This window comes from Vidua chalybeata, chromosome 2 (assembly GCF_026979565.1).
Source record: "Vidua chalybeata isolate OUT-0048 chromosome 2, bVidCha1 merged haplotype, whole genome shotgun sequence".
Lineage (NCBI taxonomy): Eukaryota > Metazoa > Chordata > Aves > Passeriformes > Viduidae > Vidua > Vidua chalybeata.
This window is the reverse complement of record NC_071531.1, coordinates 90,500,817-90,526,502: the sequence shown is the minus strand read 5'-3', so window position 1 is coordinate 90,526,502 and position 25,686 is coordinate 90,500,817. Positions and strand designations below refer to the sequence as shown.

Genomic DNA, 25,686 nt, shown 5'->3' with positions numbered 1-25,686 from the left:
CAACTGCAGACTGGTCCAAACAAAGATGGGAGATAGAAAAAAGAGGATCAAGGCTGTGCTGAAGCTTAACACTAAAGTCTCTTGTCAGATGCTGAAGTTCCTCATGTTTGCTTTGGGTTTTGTAGAGAGGAGAGGGAAGTTAGTGTGAAATGACTACTACAGAGTTAAAAAGGTCTAAGGTGACAGGATAAAGTGAGCTTTTTAGGACTACTACGTCGGGTAATTTTCAGGTCTATTCATGGTACTTTCTGTGGGTCATACTCTGTCACCCTTGCTATCATAAACCTGTAGCTTTTGTTAAACTGTGTAAAAAAAAGAATGGGATTCTAGTTACGAGGAATGCAAAGCCATTGTAAAGCCTCTTAGTTTTCTTAGATAAATAAGAGTGAAAAAGTATTTTTGCAGTGTAGTGTAGATTTCTCTTTATATTTTTAGTCTGAACAGATACTGCTGGCTACTCTGCATTTGTAGATAGACAATATTAAGTGCTTACATGTCTTGTTCAGTGTTGCTAGCTGGGACATAAAACTTGCAATATCATTAATGGGTCATTGTGCAGTGAGTCTTACTGACCTCTCTTCTCCTCATTAGCCATGGCAGGAAATCTAGGATTAGCTCCTGCAAGTCATGGTTTATTCACCCCGCTGCTTATAACCCTCAGTTTTTCTTGGAAAAAAATATCAACGTGCACATTTGTTATTTGCCAAGAGAGACTGTCAAAGGATTTATCAGAATTCTTTATATTAGAAAACAGCTTATTCAAACAGAAGGATTATACTCCTTTAGAAATAGTCACAACTTTGATGAATCTACATGTTGTATCGAGAACAAGTAAAAAGATTCTGAATTCTGATAAATTATTAAAGAGTTCAGAATGATTTGTACTAACATTTCATAATACAGAATCTTTTCAAAGGTTCAAGGGGTTGTGTTATTTAGGTAACATAAAACATCCAAACAACTTTTTTTTCCATAAAATTTTGTGGTTATAGTTCTCAGAACAGTGTGTTTATGTCATTGGGGATGGTAGTGCACCCTGGGAGTGTGACTGGGCCTGAATCTCTAGCCAAGTTATTTGCTTCATTCCTTGCAAAAAAGCTTTTTGAGGCTCCTTATTGTCAGCTTTCCTATGAAGTGTGCGGACCATGGGATGGCCTGACTTCTTCCCTTAAGCATCTGGATCCATAAAACTTCTTAAAAATATCTTGTGTTGCACAGCAGTGGGTGTACTCTGTCTTCCTTGCACTTCCACAAAATAGGAAATCTTCATACTAAAAAAAAAAGGCTGCAATAATTTCTTCTGTTCATGTCTGTTTCATGTTTTCTGTTACAGTGCCAGAGACTCTGCTTTGCTTTCTTTGCTTGGAAAGTCTTTTAAATGGTGCTGCTTTCCCGCTTTCCAAACACCTCAGTTATTTGGTCATGCACCTGCATTCTGCTGTAGTTCACATGCACAAAAATCACTTATGGAGCAGCTCTTACTTCTGGCAAAGTACCCTCCTGGTGCAGTGTGCTTTGAGCTAAGCTTACACTTAAGTAATTTATTGCTCTGATGGTGAGAGCTAAAATAAAGAAAAGATCGGCCTTAGTACTACACTGTTGCAGGGCTCTAGCAGAAACTCAGTAGCATCAGCAGCTCTGTGTAGTGGGCATGGTGCTATTAGGTCAAAGGTAGACTTGATAATCTTGGAGGCCTTTTCCAACCTCATTGATTCTGTAATATTCTTAATATAATTCTTATGTTCACTGCCTAAGCCATAACTTGCCCCTGCAGGGGTGAAGTGTTCTCATGGCTGCATGTACACATCTTGAAATAGCTTATTTTGCAGTGTCCACTTAAATAACTTTAAAATAAATAACTTAAAAATATGAATACTTTATTAAATCTATTTAAAAATACTTTTTCTTGAAAAGTGGAAGTGCTGGAGGGCCTTAGGGACAGATTTTAATTTATTTAAAAGGTGCAGACAATTTGTACTCCCAGTGTGCTAAGTGACGTAAACATGGATTTATGAAAGGTCATAATGGTGGTGGTTGGTGTATTCCAAAAACCTGTTTCTCTTCTTGTATAACATTAGTATATTATACTAATTATAGAAGATTTCCAAACCATATATATTTAAACTATTCCGCCTCCCTAGTCCATCTCTCATGTTCTTTTCTTTGTGTCTTTTTTGGTTTTCATATGTCAATAACATGTGCCAAAGACAAATGTGTTTTCTTTCTTCAGGTTTTCTATGCTGTCTTGGACCAAATCTACCATGGTAAACACCCTCTAAAAAAGTCAACCACAGAAATTTTAAAGGAAACACAGGAGAAAGTTTATGGATTGCCATATGTACCCAATACAGTGAGTAGCAACAGAATAACTGTATAAACTGCACCTTTTCTTTGATAGACTAATAATATCCCTTCCTCTCTCTGACCTTTGCCCTGTACACTTATGTATTTTCTGCTGTATTGTTATATTGAAAAAGTTTTCTTTCACTCACTTTATCCAGACAGTAGGGATGTTTTTGTATAAGTGTAGTCTTCTAATGATGAACTTCATTACCTTGCCTTTATTTTCTTAGTAAAGAAGGCACTGGAAACAATATATTGGAAAGAGGGTTTATTTGAGCTTCTCAAAGGCTGCTTATAGAAGGCAGCAAAACACTTGTGCTGCACATTGGTATGTATGCTGTCAGCATGAGAGAAAGTGTGAAACAGGAAACGGAGGTGTGTTCTGCTCACTGTATTCCTGTGACCTTTGTCATGTCATTTATGCTTTCATGTGTTATCTGAAAGTGAAGAAGTCTGGAGTTCTACTGAGCTGTCTAATTTTGATCTTCATCACAACATGCGTTTGTTCTGTACATCATGTGACAGCCAAAGGTGTAGGTTGTATATGGCAGTCATGGGATTTCCTTGTCTGTGTGAAGCTGAATTCCTGCCTGGAGCCTGGGCCCCCAGTCACTGTTTGACACTGTAGTCAGAATATTCAAATGCTTTTGCTGCTTCACAGGAAATGTACTTTTCTCCTTAGCAAAATGTGTCTTTCCATCTCTGAGAGTGGTGTTGAGTGATCCTTTTCCTCGTCATAACTGTACTGCCCCTGCTCACACCTCCAAAAGAGTGTAACATCTTGCAGTGAGGCTATGATCTTTTTGGGCTAGCAAGTTTTGGCCTGGAACTTAATCCCAGCAAAATATACTGTGAACTTCTGAATAGTCAGAAAATCTATGTTTATATTTATTGAATGTAAAATTAGTGTCAAGAACTATAAGACAGTTTAAATTTCAGTAAAACATTGTGAAAATTTGCATTAGAATAACACTAGTACTCTGTAGAGTATTTAATGTCTGTAGTTTGTCTTGCTGTCCTTTGCTGTTCCTCCTTCCAAACTTGAGACATGTTCATGTATTTAATTTGTAGTCCAGATAAAAAAATAAAAGCCTTGAAGTAAAGGTTGGGGTTTTTAAGTGAAAGAATATATTTCTTCCTTTCATCTGATTTCAGAGCTAGACATTGAAATACAGTAAAATACAGTAGTAGGGACCAGGTGTTTTGGTGGGTTTTTTTTTGGTTTGTTTGGTTTTTTTTGGTTTTGTTTTTTTTTTTTTTTTTTGTCTGTTATTTGGCTAGGCACTTATAGAGCTGGCAGAGAAACAAAGTGTTTTGATTATTTGAATTTATCTGTTCTCTCTTCCACTATGTATTGTTAAGTCAGGCTTCTGTATCTTAAGTTAGTGGTGTTGGATAAGAGTGTGTCTTCCTTAGTGAAGATCTTCACTGCATTAATGTGATTTTTCTGTAGCATCATTGTCTGTCAGGGCTGTAAGCATCCATTATTATCCCTTCCTGATGAACCCTAATTCTCTTTTACTGCTCTTGACAGGCAAGTAAACTCAGTAAATATCCTCTGAATGTACTTGGTTGGGCTTCAGTCTTATTGTGCAGACTTATTTTCTGGAGTAGAGCCACAGCATATGTCCTCAGAAGATGAATTTCTGTCATTCTCAGGCACAGATAATAGGAGAGCTCAGATAATAGGACAATTTGTGTGTGTCTTTTTGTTACAGTGCTTTCAAAATGACAAAATATAGACTGCACCTAGTAAGTGAATGCTGCTGCACCTATGGGGTGTACCTATATAAGGTAAACCTAAGCATCACGTGTTACATGCCAACAGTAGGAGGGATAGTGCAAAAATGTCCTGTTGAGAGATAGTGGAAAATAAGTCCTGTTGAGATCTATATTTGCAGATAGGCACTGGGGCAGCAGGCATTGCATACAGCAGTGTTTGCATTGGCTGTGTTGGTGCAGACGGGCACAGGAGCTGGTGCCACGTGCAAGGCAGGAAGGAAGTCAGATGGAAGCACGGAGAAACAGCACCCCACTAGACTTTGTTTGTCTGAACAATGTAAATCTCAATTTCTGGCTGGACATTGCATATCTGTTCAAAAGTATACAGAGTGTACTGCTGGCTCCTGGAGGATGAAATTCTGCTGGGATTTCATTGCTCTGTTACTGAATCCAGAAGCTAATGATTGCCAGGCAGGGGACAAGGAAATGTATCTGCCTGTTTTTGTCGTGTCTGGCAGTTTTTATTGGCAGAGAAGATTAGTGTTACTGAGTTTGGAAAGTGAATAGCAATTTTGCACAGGCTGGATTCTTGAGTCCAAGGATACACTCAGATACGTTTAAAAAGCAGCCAGTCTTCTTTTTGATTCTTCTAGGTAAGCAAGATAAACAAAACAGTAGTTTTTCCAGCCATTCCTTCTTAAATATACATTGCATCAAAATCTGTGCACTGTGGGGAATTCAATATTCTGCTTTTGCTACAAACTTTTGTTCAAATCATAGCTTTTTTCTTATCTCTTGTGAAGTCAGTTTTCATTAGTTATGTCCTGCCTTGCAGCTGATGATACTGTCTGCTTTTAGAGTGTCTCCCCTGGTCTCTTTTACATTTGTCCCCAGGATGCCCAGAGTGGCTTTTGAAAATGTATCAGGTGACCCTTTGATCAATCTGAGACATGATCAAAGTTTCTCCCCATAATCTGTTGCTTAGTCCCCTCATGTCCCCCAAGTTCAGGCTTGAAAAGTGAGAGTCATCCTCTCCTCAGGCTTTCCTTTGAGAGTCATCAAAATTTAATGATACGCCATTGCTAGTCCTTTGCCAAGCATAGTAATTCCCATCTCCTACCGGGAGCTTGGTTCAATATTGTAACAGAAAATGACACACTGGGTAAACAGACTCTGCAATGGTAGTGGAGTTTGCAGCCTCCTGCAGTTACAGAAAGAGCTCTCAATAATGAAGTGGTAGTACAGTAAACACCACCTGCCAAGGTTACCTGTATTTTCTTTGTGAAGTAGTTTGAGTTATTGATTCTTATTTTCAGAAAATTATAGACTTACATTATTAATTGTCTGTCCATTGTAGTAACCTTTTCTAGTCTGGAATTTTGGTGGGAGATGGTTTGACTGTGACTGTGAGGAAAATGGTTTTGAAGAATGAGGTACAAGCAATCTGTGTTCTTTTTTAGATCACTGCCAAATAGTCCCTTTTGCATTTTTCAAAATTGCATGGTCTTCTGGTAGGCTTTTCTTCAGAAACAGCTGAATTTCTTGTGTGGTACTTGAATACAAAGTGTGATGATGGAATTAACCCACACACATCATTATAATTACATTTGATAGGAGGCAACATGTTGGTATGTAGGGTGCCTTTGATATTTTTTGGAACACTGAATAATTTGCTATATGCCTTTTTGTTTTAACATATTAAAAATACATATTACTTCAGAAGGACCACCTTTACTGGTACCCTAAAGTGTGCATCAGGTTACAGGTTTAATTATGGCTATATAGTTTTGTCCAGAGTACAAATTTCTTTGGCAGCATGGCCTATGGTTGCTAATGTTTGGAAAGACCAAAACACCTGTGAGACCAAAATGTTAGCTAGCCAAGTTTGCCAACAGAAGACAAGGCAGGTATTGTGAGAGATGCCCTAGAGCAAAGATGTGTATGAAAATGTTGTATCACCAATGTGGTTGTTAGTCTGTCTTCTTCCTGCAGCTGGGAGGACTCTGCCCAGACAGGGATCCTGACCTTGGAAGGCTCCACCTAGGTCCTTGTCTTAACTTGCTATGGTTGAGTCTGTCACGTTCCTGACAAAGGAAATCAATGGATGAGATGCAACCTAACATTTGGAGTGCTTGCTCAGGGAGACTGTCAGGCACTATGGGAAGATGTGGCTTGCCATGGGAGCTGAAAACACAAGTTTTTCATTAACAGGGAACATGCAGAGGCATGGGTGTTTGGTCAGCTGAGGAGGAGTTGATGTCAATAGGCAGAACTGGCTTCTCTACAGAGAGAAAATAGTTTTTGCATCACACATGGTTGTCATGAGCCAAAGCCTGTTTTGTTGTTGTTGAAGAAAATCTGTGTTCAAGAGAGTGTAGTTTTAACAGGCTTTTTCCTCAGCCTACTGAGGGCTGGCTGGCAGTTTGGGTGAAGTATCGTGTTACAGAATTTGCCATCTGTGTCCTTGTGGCATCTGTTGTCTTAGAATTTCTTGTTAGATTTTTGGAGTGACTACTAATGTTCAGTTATATATAACTGTTTTTGTATAAAATTTCATGTGAATATCAGTAATGCATATAAAAAAATAAATAATCAGACTAAGCAAGCAATGAGGCAGCTGGCTTAAAGTAAATAAGAGATAACCTTTAACCTCAGATGGTAAAAGTGGTTTTGAATTCTGAAAACTTAACTCAAGAGGTGAACATAAATCTTAAAATTATTGGTTAGGAAGGCTAAGTCATGGCTACCTATTAAATTTTAAACTGTAATATCACTTCATATTTATTCTGTCTAGAACCTTCCAAAATTCATTTTAGATTTATTAGGCTAAACTATGATGTAACCTTAGAACCTAAGCAAAACTGAAAGCCAGATTAAAGAAAATGTAAAAAAAAACCAGTTAAAAGGTAGAATGGGTGCTACTGGCAAAGAGATTAAAAAAAAAAAACAATTCTGGGTGGCAGATGAGGGAATAAAATTTATGGTGATAATCAATAAGGTGCTAAAAAGAACTCAGTGGGAGAAAAAGCCTGTATATCTGACTGTCTGAGAAAGGGAGGTTATTAGAAAAGTAAAAGCCATATAAAAGCATGAAAAACAGAATACATGGTAAGTTCTAATGAGCCAGAAGTAAAACTGTGGAAGTTTCAAGCAGTTTAGAAACCAAACCCAGCAATAATAATTAAAAACAATGCGTCAAAAAGAGGAAGGCTGCCAGATATTTGCTGGAACTGGAACATAGCTAAGTATGATGATTCAAAAGACATTATGTAGTTATCCAAGAGACTGAACCAAGGATACAAACCATCCTGATGCAAAAAAGATTTGGCAGTAAAGGACCAAGCCATTTAAAACTTTATTAAGATAATAAAAACTAGAAATCATTATATGACTGGAGATAATTACTAAAAGAATGCAAGAATTCAGAACAAAAAAGTCTAGAAATGCTGAGTTGCCAATTGCAAGTAGAGAAAGTAATAGAATTCCAGAATTACTCAAGAAGCAAGAGGAGAGTGGGAGAAAGAGCAACAATAAATGTCAGAGAAAGCAGTGATAATCTATTCTGCCGCAACATTTTTTGAACAATAAGTGGATTTTGATTAGGTAAGTAATACATGCAGTTTTTGAGATGGATTAAAACAGTAGTGAAATTACAGAATAAAATAGAATAATATATTAGATGTAATCAGATTGTCAGAATATTTAAGCTTGTCAGAACAGTCAGTGACTTGGAGGAACTATCACTCACAAACTCATGGAAAACTAGTAGTGTTATGATAACTGCTCTTATGAAGGGAGAAGAACTTGAGAACTGTAGACTAATTGCTCAGATTTTGTCACTCAACAAGAAGTAGAAGCAATTATTAAGCAGTTCATAAGTACCTTGAGAACAGTCAAGTGAGCAAAATAACCCCAGTTTTGTTAAGAACTGCCTAAGATGGAAAAAATCCACTTTCTTCCTAAGACATTGATTGATCTTGGAAACAGGATGTAAGTAATTGATAGTATAATTCTATGCTTAACAAGCTTTCTAACACTTGCAAACTGTAATTGTGCAACCAAACTGTAGATTTGTGGCTGAGTCAACACACAGAAAACATGCTGACAAAGCAGGTGGAAGCTTAGTTTCAGACAGGGACATTTTAAGTGGGCATCACCAGGAACCTGTCCAGATTGGAAATACAAATTATGAGGAGAGTTAAGGAAATCCAGTATTGTGCTAGCAAAGAGAAATTTATATGAGCACACATGAATGGTATTGAAAACCTTTATGAAAAAATTATTTGGAATTGAGGCTGTAATTATTTGTTTCTTATTAATGAGAAAATAGTGGGAGGGGAAAAATTATGTAATTTTTTAGCAAGTGTGACTATGGGTAGTATCTAATCTTTTAAAGTATTGTTAATTTTTTCCCTCATTTGTTGAAGAGGGAATCAGATACCCAGCATGTCTTGCATCTCTCTTATAGGCAGTTTTAAAGAAACCACTGTTGTAGATCACAGAGACATAAGTTTCATAGTAAAGCCAAAGAGCCTTCATAGAGGAGCATGACTTTTCCACTTCTCCCTCTGCAGTTACTTGAAAGGTACTGATATGAGCAAGTTGCTCATATTGCACTTTTTTGAGTTTTGAAGAGAGATGAAGTCATATGTTATTACTCAACCCCTTGAAGTTTGTGTAACCCCTTCAAGGTAATTTTTTACCTTGCCATGTTGGAAACTAAAGTTGTTTATACAGAGTGCAAGTCCCTGGATTAGTTTTCATATGAGCTTTTTCAAAAGTATACTGTAAAATCAAGTTAAAGAGTCTGTGTCTGAGGAAAAGATTAATAAAGGAGTGCACAGTGAACTCTGGGGAAGTGATAGTTCTATAAATAATTAATAGCTAAAAAACATTTCAAGAAGATTGGTGCCCTGCTGAGGTCAGTATTAAAGTAGATGCTGGGACTTTCAAAAGCTCTTAAAGTCACCTTTCAAGGTTTGTTTAAGTTTCTGTCTTTGTGGAGTTGGGTTCATTTTATGATAAAGAAAATGCTGATAGCAAATACTGTGAAGATTTGTTTTCCAGTGGTTGTATGACACTATTCACTGGGCAACTATCTACAGCAGTAGAGTGTTTACAGATATCGTAAGATATGAAGCACTTTTAAGGAAATTCTTTTTCCAAGTGTTAGCCCCATGAAACTCAAACACACTTTAGTTATAGCATTTGCCATATTTACCATGTGGTAGACCATTTTAAGGAGCAGTGCAAGAAGTAGTTGCATATGTCTCCTGTTAAATTCTGAATATATTTAGCTGTATTGTACATATATATATGAAAGCACAGATAGCTTTATCTAGTTTGATACAGTTCTGTTTTCATGGCTCACATGTTTTTTCCCCCCTGAGATTGCACTACTGGAGCTATATTTGACAGTGATAGATACAACTGAATACCTCATTGCCATAAACACAGCCTAGAGAGTCTGAAATGAAATTCTCTTCAAGTCCGGTGGTGGACTGTCCTTTCTATGAAAAGTCAAAACAGAAAAGAACAAGACACAGGAGCTATTAGCACCCTTGCTTCACAGGAGGTGGCTGAGATGGGGTGAATGTAATTTCTTTAAATTCACACTGCACTTGTGGCAGATTAAGGATTAGAGTCATGCTCCCTTAAATCCATTTCTAGAATGACTCTAGCAAAAGATAGTAAATAAACAGTACTGTAAACAGGTAGTGATTTAATCTTCCAATGTTGGTTCAGATACTTTACTTAAGTTGTACTTGCAAATATAGTTTGCAGTTACCATGTTACTTAAAGTATTTCCTGGTTTTTGTAAGGGCTTATCTTAAGCAGTGTTCATTATGTTTATTTTAAAATAATAGGTCAATACTTAAAATTAGGTTTAATTGGAAAAGTAGTGTAAAATATTTGGGCTTCAGTGCAAGTCTGTGCCCAAAGCAAACAGTGACCTGATTCTTTCATCTCAGGCTTATGAACTTAAAGCTTAGGCAATAATAGAAATTACTAATTATAAATTAAGAGGGAGTATTGCATGTGTATGTATATCTGTGTAGAATTGCATGGTATGACATGAAAGATTTGTTTGAAAATCATATGTTTGCAAATTTCTTATATTTTACTTCAAAGACTAGCTATAATGTTTACAAGTAACACTTGTCCAAATAAGATCAGTTAAAGGACACAATAAAGAATCCATTTTCATATCTCTGTGTCTTTTAAAGATTTGAAGCAATGCAAATCATACGTACAGATTTTTGATGTCAGTGTTCTTTATTATGACCCACATCTCCTTCCCTCAGTCCATTTCTGGGGAGGAGAGAAGAGGATATAGGGTAAATAGTTCTAAATGATTTTGCTATAAGCAGCTCAAATTCATGAATAGTTTATAAATAAAAATGAAATATTTTTCTTTAAGCAATTCAAAGACCATATGGTATGTATCTAGAATCACCTAAGTGGTTAATTGCATGTTAAATTCCTTTCCTCTTCCTTAATGTAAACAACTGCAAAAATATTTACATTTCCTTCCTTGCTAGATTTATTTATCATTTTATAATAAAAACACGGAAGTGTTATAAATTGAAATCTTAATCTCTTGCTTGACTCACTTTCTGAAATGTCAGCAGTGTCTCTGGTTTGGTTTACTTTGTGTTCTCTCCATTCCTAACACAGAAATGCACAGCCCTGGAAAACTGAAGAGTATTGATATTAGGCAAGTTAGAGGTGCAGCATGAGATGAGATTTCTTGAAATTAGTTTTCTGTTATTCTAAGCAAGATTAGAAACTGCAGGAAAGAAAGTGGCTCTTTATTACATTTTATTATTATTGTGAAACTGCAGAAGAATGATGATGTAATTCTATAAAACTTAGAGGGGTTGAGGTCAAAAATGCATACTGTAAGTTGACCAAACAAGCTGCTGCTTACCTATGGAGAGAGTTGTTTCTACAGTCAGGGAGTGCTGCAGCTTTTCTCTAAAGGTAGCTGCTGGCACAAACAGTTTGCAAGCTCTGCATTCTGATACTCATCAAACCATTTCAAAGTGTGCTTGTCTGCATGGCAGAGCAGCGTTGTCCTGGGTTTCCCCTGGTGCTGATAAACCTTGGCCTCAGCAGAAGGAAATAGCCTGTGCTGATTCCCATGCTAACTGCCCTTCTCTCCTGGCTCCAAGGAACCAGAGCCTGCAGCTTTCCCTTGACCCGCCGGAGTTATCCACCCCTGCTGATAGCTAAATTCAAGGGCTTTAGGAGCAATAGTGTCAAGTGAGTGCCAGACATAAGGGGTTCTCCACCCAGTAGTCCCTGAAGGAGATAAGTTGGTTGCTCCTTTGTTGGGCTTCCTGCCAGAATAAGATTTTAATTAAGAAGGGGGAGGGCACCAGATATCATCTCCATGCAATATTGTTATTAATGGAAACAATTCAACAACTTGCTCATTGATGTAATTACTGTAGCACACTTTTTGTAATTAGAAGTCTTAAATGACAAAAGTAGTTCCCTTAATTTAGTATTGGGTCTTTTCAGGTTCTCACTTGTGTTTTTTGTCTTAAGATGCAAAGCAAAATGGACATAAATATACTTTAAAGTCACAGCAGAAACTGCTGGAAGAACGTTTTGAAAAGTCCAAGCAATAGTCAAGTATTTCTGTAGGACTTCTTTTCAAATATGTAGTAGGATTTTGTAGCACTGACTGCTGATGAAATTAGTAGAACCCTCCAGAGCCATGTTTACCCACTCAAGCAAAAGCTAGCTTAGTATATATTAAGGTATCCACAGATTTTCTTTCAATTTTGTCTTTTTACCATCACATATGAAACTTTTTATTGGATTATTTTGTGACAATATTAACAGTTCTAAATTTAAAATTCAAATAATTGAATCCTAAAGTAAAGTAGCCTGCAAAATAGTTTGGTTTAACTGATCCTACCGTATTGTTGAAGTGAATGAAGGGGCTTAACTTTTGAATAGAAGATGGAAAGTGTAGTAAATTATTCAGATTTCTCCTAAAGCAGTAATCCTATCCTCTCAAAAGATAACAGGATAAATATTTCTGTCCTCTACTATAAAGGAGGCCTGTGTGACTAGTTTGGGCAAGACACATAGTTTAAGGTAGCTAAAGTAAAATGAACTGAATCTTACCCTAAGAATGTATTCTACAAGGACTTTTTTAAAAAACGTCCTGATAAGGTGTGAGAATACAAAAGTATCAGTAAGGTATTTTTGTTTTCACATGATGGGGTGGAAAGCCATTGCACATGGAATTTTGGAAATGCTTCAGACATGGTTAAAAGAAAAGATTGATAATGTTGGTGGGAAAAAAGCCTGTTTAATAACAGCAGTGGATCAGTCACACACCTTTATTGCAGTCTGTTGTGCTGAATAAAAAGCAGGCATGAACATGACCTGTGGATGGCATATTATCATAACCCATGGGCTATACTGTAAAATGCACTGTTTTATAAACTGCTGGAATGGGTTCATGGAACTTTTTGAAGTAAGCAATTACTCGGAGTCTTCATTAACTTTCTAGCTGCTTACCAAAAATATAACATTTAATAAGGAGACTGCCCTAGTTCTACATGTTTAGCCTTTACCTTGTCCAAAAGGGAATTTGATATATCCTTTTTTCCTTAATGAAGAAATGACTCCTTGTTGGAAATAACACAAGAAATCAAGTCCTCTTATAGCTGAATTTATAAAAATGGAGAAATGGAGTTTTATGCTACAAGGTCAATAATTTAGTTTTAAATATTTGTGGGGTTTTTTTAATTTCTCTTTTTTTGGTGATAAATATTTTAAAATATTATTTGTGATAATCACCCCAGTGAGAAGGGGTGTCTTTTTATTCATCATAAACCTTTTTAATGGAGCAACCATCTATTCTTGTGGTTTTTGACCATGTTATTGCCTAGGTCATAATCTCCTCTGTATGAAGTAGGAGGAGAGGAAGAGGTTTTTTTGTGTGGGCAGGTAGCTCCTTGTGAATGAAGGTAGAGGATGGGTGCTTTAATGTTTGAATATATTTTTATAGGTAGCTAAGTCCAGCCTAGAAAAGTTAATTAAAGTTAATTGTTAGGACAGAATAGAATCAGAAAATGTACTTGAATAATGTAATGGGTTCTGGGTAATACTGAAGATTGGGAGTTCCAGATCAGGAACTTTGTGTGAGGACTGGGACAAAAGTAGTGACAGGAAATTATGACATGCTAGAGTTAGTCATGCTCTAGAGTGGGGAAAATCTGATTTAAAAAAATAATTAAATACAGGCTTCAAATTTCAGTAGGGAATAGCAGTGTTTGTTATTGCTTTTCCTTTACTGCTGTTTGCAGTGGGAAAACAATCTTAGATTCAGCTGGACTCATCCTCCATTTCTGTTTCTTGTTTTAGATACTGTCCTGTTCCAAATGAATTTTTGAAATGTCCACTTCATCATATTTGCAAGCCTCTCCAGATGCAGGGAGGGAGATGAGCAGTGTCATTCCTCGGTCTTTCTGTACTTTCCTTTTCTCTTATGAACGAAAACAATGTGACATTTAGTAAAGCTTAGCAAAGACAAGGTCAAACAAAATTGTGCAGAGGGTACTGAGGCTGTTTTAGGTGCAGACTTTGAAATCAAGCTTTTGCTCTTGGACAGATTGCTGGGAAGTTGTTCTTTTCTCCTTGCTTCATTGTGATACAGAGTTTCAACAAACCCAATAAATGGAATATTTGATCAACCTGGAAATGCAGATGAGCTGGTTTTAGGTGCAGACCATTAAATGCCAAGAGCATTTGAGTGAACAGTGTAATCTGAGGTTTCAAGGAAGACACACTGTTTTAGTTACAGCTTATATTATTATCAAAGTAATTCCTTTCTGATGGGAGAGGTAGAAATATCCTTCACTATGCCAAACACCTGGAAATTATTTTTGTTTGTAGCCTAAAAACCATTTCTAAGTATGTGAAACCAATTCATCAGTAAAGTTTTCCACATTCCAGAGAGAGAGAGTAGAAACTTGTAATCATAACTTTAAAAACTTATTATAAAAGAAACTGACATGTTTTCCTGCTCAGTCTTCTAAAAATGTAGTCTCTCTGCTCTGTTTCAAAATGTGCTTTTAGTTTAATGATTATGGTTATAATTAAGGGACTAGTTAGAAAAACTATAGCTATAAAGTATAAACATGGCAACCAAAGTACCTTTCAAAGCAAAGAGGAGACTCTGTCTGAGATGGATGTTGTAACACACTTGCATTACAATGAGATACAGTACAGTGCTTTACCTTAAAGAGAAAAAAAGTTTATTTTTAAGTATTTGTACCATGCAAGACCCATTGGAAAATTGAAGACTGGAGATCTTTTTTCATCTCGTTTAACCTTGCTACTCATACTTTAGTTGTGTAGGTCACTAGTACAGGCTCAAATGCTCACCCATGGCAAATTCCATTTGTTTTGGGCACCTGTCTTAGGATGGAGGTAACCATCTTGTAGAAAATAGCTTTTGAATGGCTGAACTACAGCTAACTTTGAGAACTTTATTGTACATGTTGCTCAGAAAAGGTAGCGTACCTAGCAACTTGTTTGAAGTAATTTAGATTACAAGGTATGGTTTGTTCCCTTTTCTTTTAAGGAAAAAAACTAAGTAAAAGCCAAATACTTACTTTTTCCTCCCTTTCAGTTGGTAATTTTTTTTAGAATACACATACATCTTTTTCGGTAATGGAAAATAAGATAATAATCAGGACTTTCTTGAATAAAGAAGCATAGTTTACTTCAGCTGTAAAAAAGGAATTTGTTAATTACCGTGTGCTGAAGAATCACAAAGACAAATAGTTTTGGAAATTTATGTATGTCCTTTCACTTTTTTGTTTGACTTCATCAGAATTTCAGCCATTTACTGAAGGATAAGAACAAGCATCTCAGAGCCCATGGATTTAAATTTAAAACATCTGTTATACTACATTATTGTTTATCTTTTAGTACCTCTTTGAAACTCTATTTTTTGTAGTACCTGCAAAAATCATGACAACAGACACATCACAAGAATGTTAAGGGTTTTGACTTTGGATAGGAGGGCAAATAAGATAGGGCACTTGTTTTCTCCATGGAGTTTCCTCAGAGCCAAAGGGCAAAGGAAGTTTCATACTCCTTCCTTTCATCCATTCTCATTTCAAAAACTATGCCCGAATCTGTTGGGAAACAGCATTTCAGTTTGGACCTGCTTGCTTTACACATCACACTGGAGAGGTGATGAAATCCTCATCCCTGGAGACTTTAGACAAAGCCCTGAGAAATCTCTTCAAAGCTGGCTTTGGTTTGGGTAAGGGTTGGACCAGATGACTTTTGGAGATCTGTCACAATTTAAATTATTTTGTTGCAGTCAGGGAAATAAAAAGAAATAAGTATTTTGATTTCTGTGAAGATAATGCTGATAGTTCTGATTTTCTTTGCTAAGAAATCATAAGGAAACAGTCAACACTAAACAGCATTAAAAAAAAGTCTGTCATCACTTGAATGAGTCACTATGCGAAGTAAGAGTGCATAAATGAATAGCAATATAATTGTGGATTATAATCTGCTATATATACACACACTTAAAAATGTGCAGACAAATCTGTGAATTATGGCATTGTATATGGATGGAATTTGTGTAACTCTAAGATGGTTGCCACATGGAAAGCTGTATTTTTTATAGCATTAAATACAAATCACTATTACTATTTTGTTTCTGACACAAGTTATAAATTGAACTTTTCTGAGTGTGATACTGCGCTTACCCATGTGAAAAATTATAAAATATTGTGTTACTTGTAACAAGGTAATTGTGGGTTTTGTTCAAGACCAGTAGAACTACACAGCTATTATCAAATATGAGTAATTTATTTTACTGCTTGGTTTTCTCCCCTTCTGATGCTGTTTATATATAGTTTCCATCCTGATGATCAGTGTATTGGATGTACACCATTTAGATTGAAAAATGCTTCTTCTGATAAAAGATTGTTCATTCTGGAATTTATTTCTGGTGGCTATTTTTTTTCTTTCTTTCTTTTTGTTTGTCATTAATAGGATCAGATTTCTTCCATCATACATAAGAATATGTTGAACAACATAAAGAATTCAAAAGATAACGTGGGGTTTGGATTCCTTTTGTTTTTACAGGCCTGGCAGCTGCGATTCAGTCACCTTGTGGGCTACGGTGCCAAATACTACTCCTACCTCATGTCCAGGGCTGTTGCCTCTATGGTGTGGAAACAGTGTTTTGCTCAGAACCCATTTGATAGGTAAAAACACAGAAATGTTAAGTAGAATGAAATGCTAGTTGTTTCTGAAAAATATGAAACAAATTAGGTTGATGGGCTTTTTTGACACAAATTAGTTTTTAGTGGTTTTCTTGATTCTAAGAGGACTACAAAGCAGGAAATAACCACAGAGATACATATATATACATATATATATACACACATATATTTATATACATATATACATATATATATATATTTACTTTGGGTCATGTTCATTGGTGCAAAAAAAATTGTGTCAGTGTTATAGAATACAGGTGTGTCAGTTGGGAGCAACTGAAATCCCTATTTAGATGTAATTAGAGAGCTTGAAATGCATAGATGCCTAATAGCTTGTAATTTTCTATTGAAATCAAAGCAACTGTGGGTATTAAACACGCTTCATGTCACCAACTTCAAAGCTCAGTGGAGCTATCCTACTCATTTTGCTTTGTGAAATTAAAAAAGCAAATTGTGAGGTCACAAATTGTAAGCATTCTTACGCCTTTGCTGAATGTTCAGGACATTGTAACAGAGCAACTTTTCCCTTTGGCACAATGAAGCCTGAAATGTTGTTTGCAAATTAACTTCTATAAGCACCAACACACACTCATATGAATAAAATTTGTCTAGTTCGGTTCCTCATAGTGGGATTTTTAAATGTAATTTGATTTTGAGGAGCCAGCATGGCATCAGCCATTGTTTTGGGGTGGAAATTTTCATTTGGTCTCTGTCTGAGTTCTGTAGAGATGCTAGAAGCAAACCTGAGTGAAGGCTGGACAGGTTGTGTTTGCAGATGGCTCTAACACCTGTGTTTCTCCAGGGCAATGGGGGAGCGCTATCGTAGAGAGATGCTGGCACACGGCGGTGGAAAGGAGCCCATGCTGATGGTACAAGGTAGGAAATAAATTATAACTGTTCTATTCTCCTGTAAAAGGAAGGAAGTTCAACTAACTGCATTTCCCAACTTGGTGTTTTTACTTTAATTATGATGTTCACTGGATTTATGAAAGAAAAATTTAAATGGACTGGTCATCGCCTATGTATCATGATCAGTAGAACTCCTTGTGGAATACACACAGATAGCTGGGCTGAAGTGTTGGAAAGGTTTGTATTACAAGGCTGCCTAAAGAATTCTGAATAAACTTGAAGGAAGATAGATTACATCATTTATTGGATGCAATAAAGTAGTAACTTTTCCATACATAGAATTTATAAAATCTCTGGTTATTTTGTATAGGAGAAGTTGAACTTGTTTTGGCCACATCATTTCAGTGTCATCAAAATATCTTCGGCTGTATCAGTACTTTGAGTGTACATTTTCATGAAATTCAGCTCTGACAACTATTATAAAGAAACACAATTCATTATTTATCTCACTACCATATTTGCCTTTGGAATCTGGAAAATAACTTCTAAAAATCATTCATACCCATAGCAAAAATACTCTCTTCATACCTTAAAAAATAATGCCAGGAGAATGAAACAAGTTTGAGAAACTGTTGACTTTATCTCAAATCTATGAAATCAAGGTAAAGACTTTCCTCTGTAATGTTGCAGAATTCAAGCCAAACATTACTTTTGCTGTTCCTAAGGTGAGCACTTGCTAAGTCCTGGCACATCTTTCAATTTTCTCTGAAATTGTTAGTATTAAGAACGAATATGAATTCACTGGCCTCTGTTCACTCCATTTTAGCAGATTGGAACTTGTGGGACTTTTTTCTACAGATAAGGAAGACAGTGGTAACGTGTCTGTATTTCATCATGAGATTGGCACAGTGTCATGACTGGAGCATTTCAGTTCTTTGACCCATCTGTTTATATTTGAGGCCATGACCTCTGCTGTCCTTAGACTCATTATATATTAAGCAACTATATATTCTTTAGGTTGTCTATTTATGTTTCTGATCTACAGGGTTACTTTTCATTCAGTATGACTTCCCAAACTTACTTCTCTTTACTGTTCTTGAAGAGTTTGTGTTTGTAACCTTGAAAAACTGTAGCCCAGAACTGTGGATTAAGAATTTGCAAGACAGGAATGTGCATCTTTGCAAGCATATCCAATTTTTACATTGTAAGTCATATGAAAAAGAGAAAGAAAAGGAGAAAGAAAAAATGTTTTTAAACACCAAATATGCTTATGATCTCTTTCTGGGGTATACTCTTTATTTTACTGAACATGGAATTTTCCTCGAATGTCCTGGAAACTGTGTTGAAGTTGCTGGCAGTGTGCTTCCAGGAATCAAGTACTATTCAAATGAAGTTTCAAAATTCATCTGTGGATGGTCTTACAGAAAATCTGTGGAAGTAAAACTAGCTTTCCCCCTTGCATGTGATAGGATCTTATGGGAGACAGTGTCAAAGGGCTCACTGAGGTCCAAAGAAGTGACATGCGCTGCTCTCCTCTTTTCTGACAGGCCAGTTATTTAATCATATAAAATTATCAAGTTATTTAATCATGCCTTTGATGAATCTATGGTGACTATTCCTGATTATTTTGCTGTTCATGAGTCTGAAAACCGTTTCCAGGATTAGCTGGTCCAGAACCTTCCTAGGGACTGAAGTGAGACTGACCAGCCTCAGTTCCTTGGGTTCTGCTGTTTGCTCTTCCTGAAGATAGACATGACTTTTGCTTTTTTCCAGTCTTACGGAACCTCTCATGTTTTAATAGATTGCTGAGAGTTTCCTAGCAATGCCATCTGCCAACACCCTTAGTGCTGAGGGATGCATCCTGCCAGGGCCTATGGGCTTGTTTATGCCCAGCTTTCTAAAGTGTACCATGATCTGATCCTCTTCCATCAAAGATACACCTTCCTTGCTTCAGATTGTCTCCCTGGCCACTTTTGTATTCTGAATTGCACTTTTACACTGTTTTTACAGAAATCCTAACTGATATTCGAGATCGTAAAAATAACCATCAGCAGATTTGTTGTGCATATCATGATGTTCATTTGTACACAGTAAAAGTAGTTAAGTAAAAAACTTAACAGACATGCTTGAACGACTCCCTGAAGAATGAAATCGGGGCGACTCAGGTGTTTTGACAAGACAATAACTTGATTGCTGATTTGGGATTATTGGAAGCTAAATCATAGAACACACCTGATGAAAAAAAGTTATATTTGTACTTGATTGGTCTGTATTTCTTACAAAAAATGAGAATTTATGGAGAAAAGTAGGAACAATTCAATTTGTTTAGGTTTAATGAGCTTCTGATTCCTCTTGCTGCTTTTTTTTCATTATCAATATTCCAGACTACTTGATTTCCATCTCTTGTTGGTTTCCATCAGTTGCAAAACTCTGCTCTCATAGCAAATAACAAAACATATCTGATTAAAGACAGGTTCCACTTTAAAGCTTGTTGATTTTACTCCTCTTCAGAGAAACAGTTCAGAATCTGTGCTAACAAGTGCCCTATTTCAAAAAGTTCTTTAGGTTGCTATTTCAGGTGTTTTTTTATATGGGCTTGCACATGTCTGGCTTTCGGATGCACATCTGCAGCCTCACCCTTGAAGTGTTTCCATACCTCATTAGGAAGTTAGCCATGTTCATTGGCTGTTTGATAGCAGGTTACTTCACAAGCACATTTCATTTATGCAGTTTCTTTGTTATGATTTTCTTCTCAGAAGCTATCTATTGTTTTTCTTTTGTATTTGGATATGACCCTAGCTTTTCATCTTTCTTCAATATGATTCCATAGATGTACTGATTAGGAAAGATAAAGGATCTGACCTGTGGAGTTGCTGACAAGGTTCCTGTTTGAACTAGTTTTTAATTAGGAAACACAATATACTTTTTGTTGTTGTTGTTGTTTCCATTTGATTCTCTTGGTATTTGTTTCCTTTAAAAAAAAACCAAAATCATAGAGGTTTTTTGAAAACTTTTTAAACATTTTCAGAAATGACCCATTTTATCTTACCCCCTTGATAGTCAATGAAATACGGAAATAGTCACAAATATGGATATCAGGAGCAATTGAAAATGGGTGGACAGTGGTTTGTCTGAGAGGCTTATTTTCTTTTAATTTTTCCTTAGAGAAAAAATATGTTTTGAGAAGAACTTGATTCCTCTGTCATTTTGTGTTGACTACATGGCTCTTGCAGATTTTCTGCTTCCTAGGACTACATGACATTAGTGATTCCAAATTCCTTTAAAGTTATATAACCCAGGTGTCCCTTCCAGGTCCAGTTGTGTGCTGGTTGCAGGTCTGAACAAGATTCAGGTGTGCACCATTCCTCCCTCTCTCCCTTGGCACTCTCTGACTGGAAAGAAACCCAGGTGCATAGGCAGAAAGTGAATTGCAGTGTGAAAAATACTGGGTTGGTTGTTTTGGGAACTAAGAGCATGGAGTGCATTTCTGCAGCCTTGGTGCTGTCACATTGCCTTTGGGGCTTCTGAAGAACTCCTTGTGAGGTTGCATTCTTGCTTTGTTGATGCTGTATTATATTGCAGACAGTCATACTCAGCTCTGTGCCTACATGGTAACCAAACCAACTGACTGTATAAATAAACACACATTTGCTCCAGTGCTGTTTGAAAATTTGCTTTTCCATGCCTCAGACTGTACTTCATGGAGTAATTAGAATTTGAAGAGGCTGCAAAAATCTTCAGATAATGATTGTACATCTCTTTGAAAGTGTAAGAAGTGTGCATAAATCCTAGAAGGTGATGTGAACGGTAACATATGTTAACTCAAACTACACGGACCCAAAATAATTAGTGTTCCAGGGGGCCAGAGGCCAAATTTTGCCACAGGCTTTGTTCTTCTCTCAATTTTCACTGATTGTAGGTTATAGCTAACCATCTCTAAAAAGGGTGTGGTTAACCACAGTGCTGTAATGTGAAAGAAACTTCAAAGCAGTGAAGATAAGCTATGCAGTTGCCTTAGGCTTGGGAGAGACTGAGCTGAAATAGGAGTTGGGCTGAACGTATTAAAATACACTCCTAAATTTGAAAACTGCAACCATCAGACCTTGTGGACATCTTACTAAATCATTTAGACTGAAGTGCTGAGTACTTACACTATATCAAAGCTGATCTTGCTTTGATATATTTTAATGGGGTTTGAAGAGAGACATGACCACTTTTTAGCACATCAATGTAGAGTAAGAGGTTAAAACACAGAAATACCATCGTTGCCTGTTTCTTTTGGAGCTGTCTTACTCTAAAATCTGTAGTTATATATTTAATGAGGGCATGATCATTTCACTACAGTAGGAGTTCTTTAGCAATGACCTCAGTTACTCTTCATCCCTTCTTTGCAAAACTGAAGTCTGTTGGTGTCTGCTTTTGATGTCAGTGTTGGGAAAATAGGAGTACAACAAACTACTAATGCAAAAAATCTGCAATCTGTTTTTATTATCAAAAGCTGGAACTACTGGATTGGAGGTCAGTTGACATCACCATTGCCAGAATGGTTTTAGAATCTCCTACATATTTAAAGCAAACCTGGTTTTTATAAATAAATACAACTTTTAACAAGTTTCGAGTGATATTTGAGAAGACTGTATTCAGCTGCACTAAAATACTTCCAAGTATACTGTAATTAATTATATTTCTCTTATTCATTTTGTAATATTGAGGGTTGGAATTTTTTTGTTATGATTTGTCATTTTTATGTAAGAGGGGAAATTAAATCTCCTTGAAGATAACTCCAGCTTCAGTTTCTTCTCTTCTGCCTTCTGCCTATCATTATACTATTGGCTCTTGGTTTTTTCCAATGTATTGATAATTGGCAGAGTAATTGTTAGTGTGTCAAAGAATTGGCTGAACATCATCCAGACTGGCTGTTTTTTATAAAGTCAGTATTGGAAGGGGAGTTTTATGTAATGGGGCTAATGGGCTATGTCTATTATGGCCATCTTTATGTAACATCTGTGCAGTATTTTAATCATCTCTCCATACTGATATCTGGTGAAAAAGGAATGACTGTACATGTTCCAGTGGGCTGCCATCCCTCTCACCTTCTTAAGGCACTCTGTCCTCTTCTGTGAAAACTGCAGGAAAATATGAGTTTAACTGGAATTTTTCCAAGGCTGTTAGGGAGCAAATATGTGTGTTCCCCAGCCAGGAACCTGAGAGAGGGAGTCTGCAAGAGGCCACGTCTCTCTGGGGAGCTCAGATCAGTAGCTGGGTATCTGCACACATCTGTTTCTCAGCCCAGCACACTGCAAGCCATTTTTCATTGTGAACTACAAGTAATTCCACCGTGATTTTTCTAACATTAGAGTAGATGACAAGTTTACCAAGTACTTGGAAATATCAATTCTGTTCTCTTTCATTTTGAAAATAGCTTGATGCAAACTTCATTTAACAGCATTTTAGTCAATCTATATATAGTGTGAGATTTATTTTCCTTTTAGTGCTTGCTATTAATCTACTGGGCCATGGCAGTTTGTGTTGACACTTGTAACATGTGTTTAAATCAGATTGAAATGGAATTCTGTAAGGTCTTAGCAAGAAAATTCTTTTTGGCTACTCACATCAATTTACTTTGAGCTGGCCTGTTTCCTGATGGGTTTTGAATCATTGTATTATAGTAAAAGATTATAGTATTTTAGCACATGCAATTATAATTTCCACCAAAAGCAAATATTGTTGAGGATGTGAAAGAATATAAATTTATGTTCAGTAGGTACACCGATCAGAAAGGGTAGAACAAGGTTATATTTACATTGGCAGATGCCAGAAAGATCACTTCAAAGAAATACAAAGATTAAATTTTACATTATTTGGCAGTTATACTGTTGTTTTTTGTTGGTTTTTTTTTCTTCTGATACAAGTTATGCAGTAAATTTTCATGTGCAATCTTGAAAATGTTAATAACAGTGAAAAGACCAACTGAATGTGATGTTAAGTACAAAGAAACATCTGAAAATAATTTAAAGGATATATTCTCATGCCATCTAAAAATTCGGATTCTGGAGAGGAAGGGGTGAAATTTTACCTTCTCTGTTTATAGAATTACCTGATAAAGTACTTGGGCATGATTCAAATTCTAATTCATGATGCTAATTTTCCTGTCTGTTATGGTGTAGCCAAGTGCTACAGCTAACAGATGCAGTAATTTAAGTTCTTAAGAAAAGGTAAGTCCTAGTACTGTAAAAAAAGCAAAACTAAGACTGCTTTTGTTTATGTCTTGTGCCTTGTCAAAAATTCCAGATATAGCTGTATTTTAAATGCTAAATTATATGGTTCTAAGGTGTGTGTAATGCTTTGAGAAAATACATTTTTTTTTCTGGCTTGGTCAGAACTGAGACTTAGCAGATAAGGATTCATATACCTGCTCAGTCACTAATTTGTTTCAGTCATTAAGGAATGACTGAGTCTGTGGTTACGTTGCTTTAAAACAGATATAATTCCCTGCTTAAACAAGGTCTTAATGACAAAAATCAGTTAACAGCCTTGAAACCTGTCAATTCTGTGAAAATATGTAACAGGTATCTTGAAGAAATTAAATAATCCGTCTACACTATAATTTTACTTTTTTTCTTGACAAAGAAAACTGTTTCTGTTGTATAGCGACATTCAAAGTTAGTTAGCAGTAAGTGCTATCACTGACAAAGCTGTCAAGGTCATAGCATCGTGCTGAAGAGTGTCTTGTCTTGCTTTTTTGTAGGTATGCTGCAGAAATCCCTTTCAGTTGAAGATTTTGTGGATGCCCTTGTTTCAGACTTAGACCATGACTTTGAAACCTTTATCATGGACTCATAAAAACAGAACTGAATTCTTTTAGGGAAGATTGCGTATGTCTTCGTAATTGTGGATAAAATATTGTTGTGACTGGTTTTGCTTTCTGTTGAACACTTTTAGCGTTTGACTGTTCATGTTGGTGGAATGGTAATAAATACTTTCATTGGATCACCTGGTTTCATTTATGAAGATGACTGTTTTCCATTGCATAGGAGATTAAGCATGGAATTTGGGAGAACAAATCCTCTAGCATGGTCTGTTAGAAAATTTGATCTTGTTGGAAGAGAGTAAATGGGAATTGAACTCATCTTCAGGGTGACTGGAGGGGTTTGAAAGGTCTTTTGGTACATGCATTGATTCACTCTTAGGGTTTATCTCTTGATGTTATGGTCCAGAACTGCTCACACAGGTCTTTCTCATGTGCTCATGGATTTTCTTTAACTTTGTTTAACCATATATTTTGTAGGAGTCCTGCACTGGCGAAGAGCAAATTGTGTTTGAAACAAAGGGAAAATTAGAAAGAAAAAACTAGGAGCTGTATTTGAGATAGGGAAGAGGAAGATTGGGAGAGGTAAATCTGTGGTCCTCCTGGTCTGTAATGGAAAATTTTAGGTGAGGAGGAAAGAGCTATGTTGCAACACATAAGAGAGACAGAGGAGTAAAATAGATACCCTACAGATAATCTGGTCCCTGCATGTTTGTTCACACGGAGTTTCCTTTTAATGATGAATGGACGAGTTTGGGGAACTGTTTAAAGTACAAGAGGGTGAGTTTTGGAGGGGAGACAAAATAATTCAGAACAAAAATGTTTTTCCAGGATAGACTGGAGCAGTTTGGTATGGTTGCATATTATATAGTGGATGATGAACAAAGGGAATGTTATCTGTGGGTTTTTCTTCTTCCCTCTAAATAAATTATGAAATGGTATTTGAGGGTGTTTTGGGGAAAAAAAAAACTAACCACAAAACAAAACAAAACAAAAACAAAAAAAAAACCAACAAAACCACAAAACAACAAAAAAAAAAACCCCACCAAAAAACCTGGTGATTTTTTTCTGTAGGAATGGCTTTGTTTAGTGGTCCTCTGTAGGTTGTTACAAAACGTATTGTAAGTGTTTTGCTCAGTGGAAATACAGTGAAAGAAGCAAAAGAAGAAGAAAACCAAAGTTGAGAGATGTGGACAAATAACTGAGAGAGAAGCAAGTAAAGGTAAAAGAACCCAGCCAGAAAAAGTGTGTGTTTAGGAAGGGATAAATAAGAGTGAGAGCTGATTGGATTATTTACCCTCTTTTTAGCAGAATCTGTGCAAAAGGGTATTGTTTGATATTTTACCCTATTTTTTTCACTGCCATGCTTTTTTGCAAGGTGGAAGTTGTCTTGTGTGAGTAGCACTGTCATTCTGGTGGAGTTGGGTTTAGAAATTTTTAGATGCTTTGGTTAAACCATAGTGCATTTTCAGACTTGTACCACAACTAGGCTTATTTCTTGTACCGCTGACTGACTCCACTGTGTGTCTGCAGTTGGTCCCTGAGAGGAAAGAATGAATGGTTTTGCTTAGCAAACTAGGTGGGCATTTTGCTCCAAGTCATTAAAAACCCACAAAGTAAGTGTCAGTTTAGGTGTGAGTAGAACCACATTGTGAAGATGGGAAGGCCTGTAAAGTATACAAT

The 25,686-nt window shown here is 36.4% G+C and overlaps 1 protein-coding gene across 1 annotated transcript in view; it reads left to right on the top strand.

The window, feature by feature from the left end:
* Positions 1 to 24,185, top strand: part of MIPEP (mitochondrial intermediate peptidase) — a 65,617-nt gene extending 41,432 nt beyond the window's left edge. Inside the window, exons 16-19 of the mRNA XM_053936443.1 lie at positions 2,231 to 2,350; positions 16,207 to 16,328; positions 17,149 to 17,222; positions 23,944 to 24,185. Of these exons, the coding sequence (XP_053792418.1) occupies positions 2,231 to 2,350; positions 16,207 to 16,328; positions 17,149 to 17,222; positions 23,944 to 24,038 (411 nt within the window). The 3' untranslated portion in view covers positions 24,039 to 24,185. The remainder of the gene's footprint in view (positions 1 to 2,230; positions 2,351 to 16,206; positions 16,329 to 17,148; positions 17,223 to 23,943) is intronic.
* Positions 24,186 to 25,686: the final 1,501 nt, after the last annotated feature.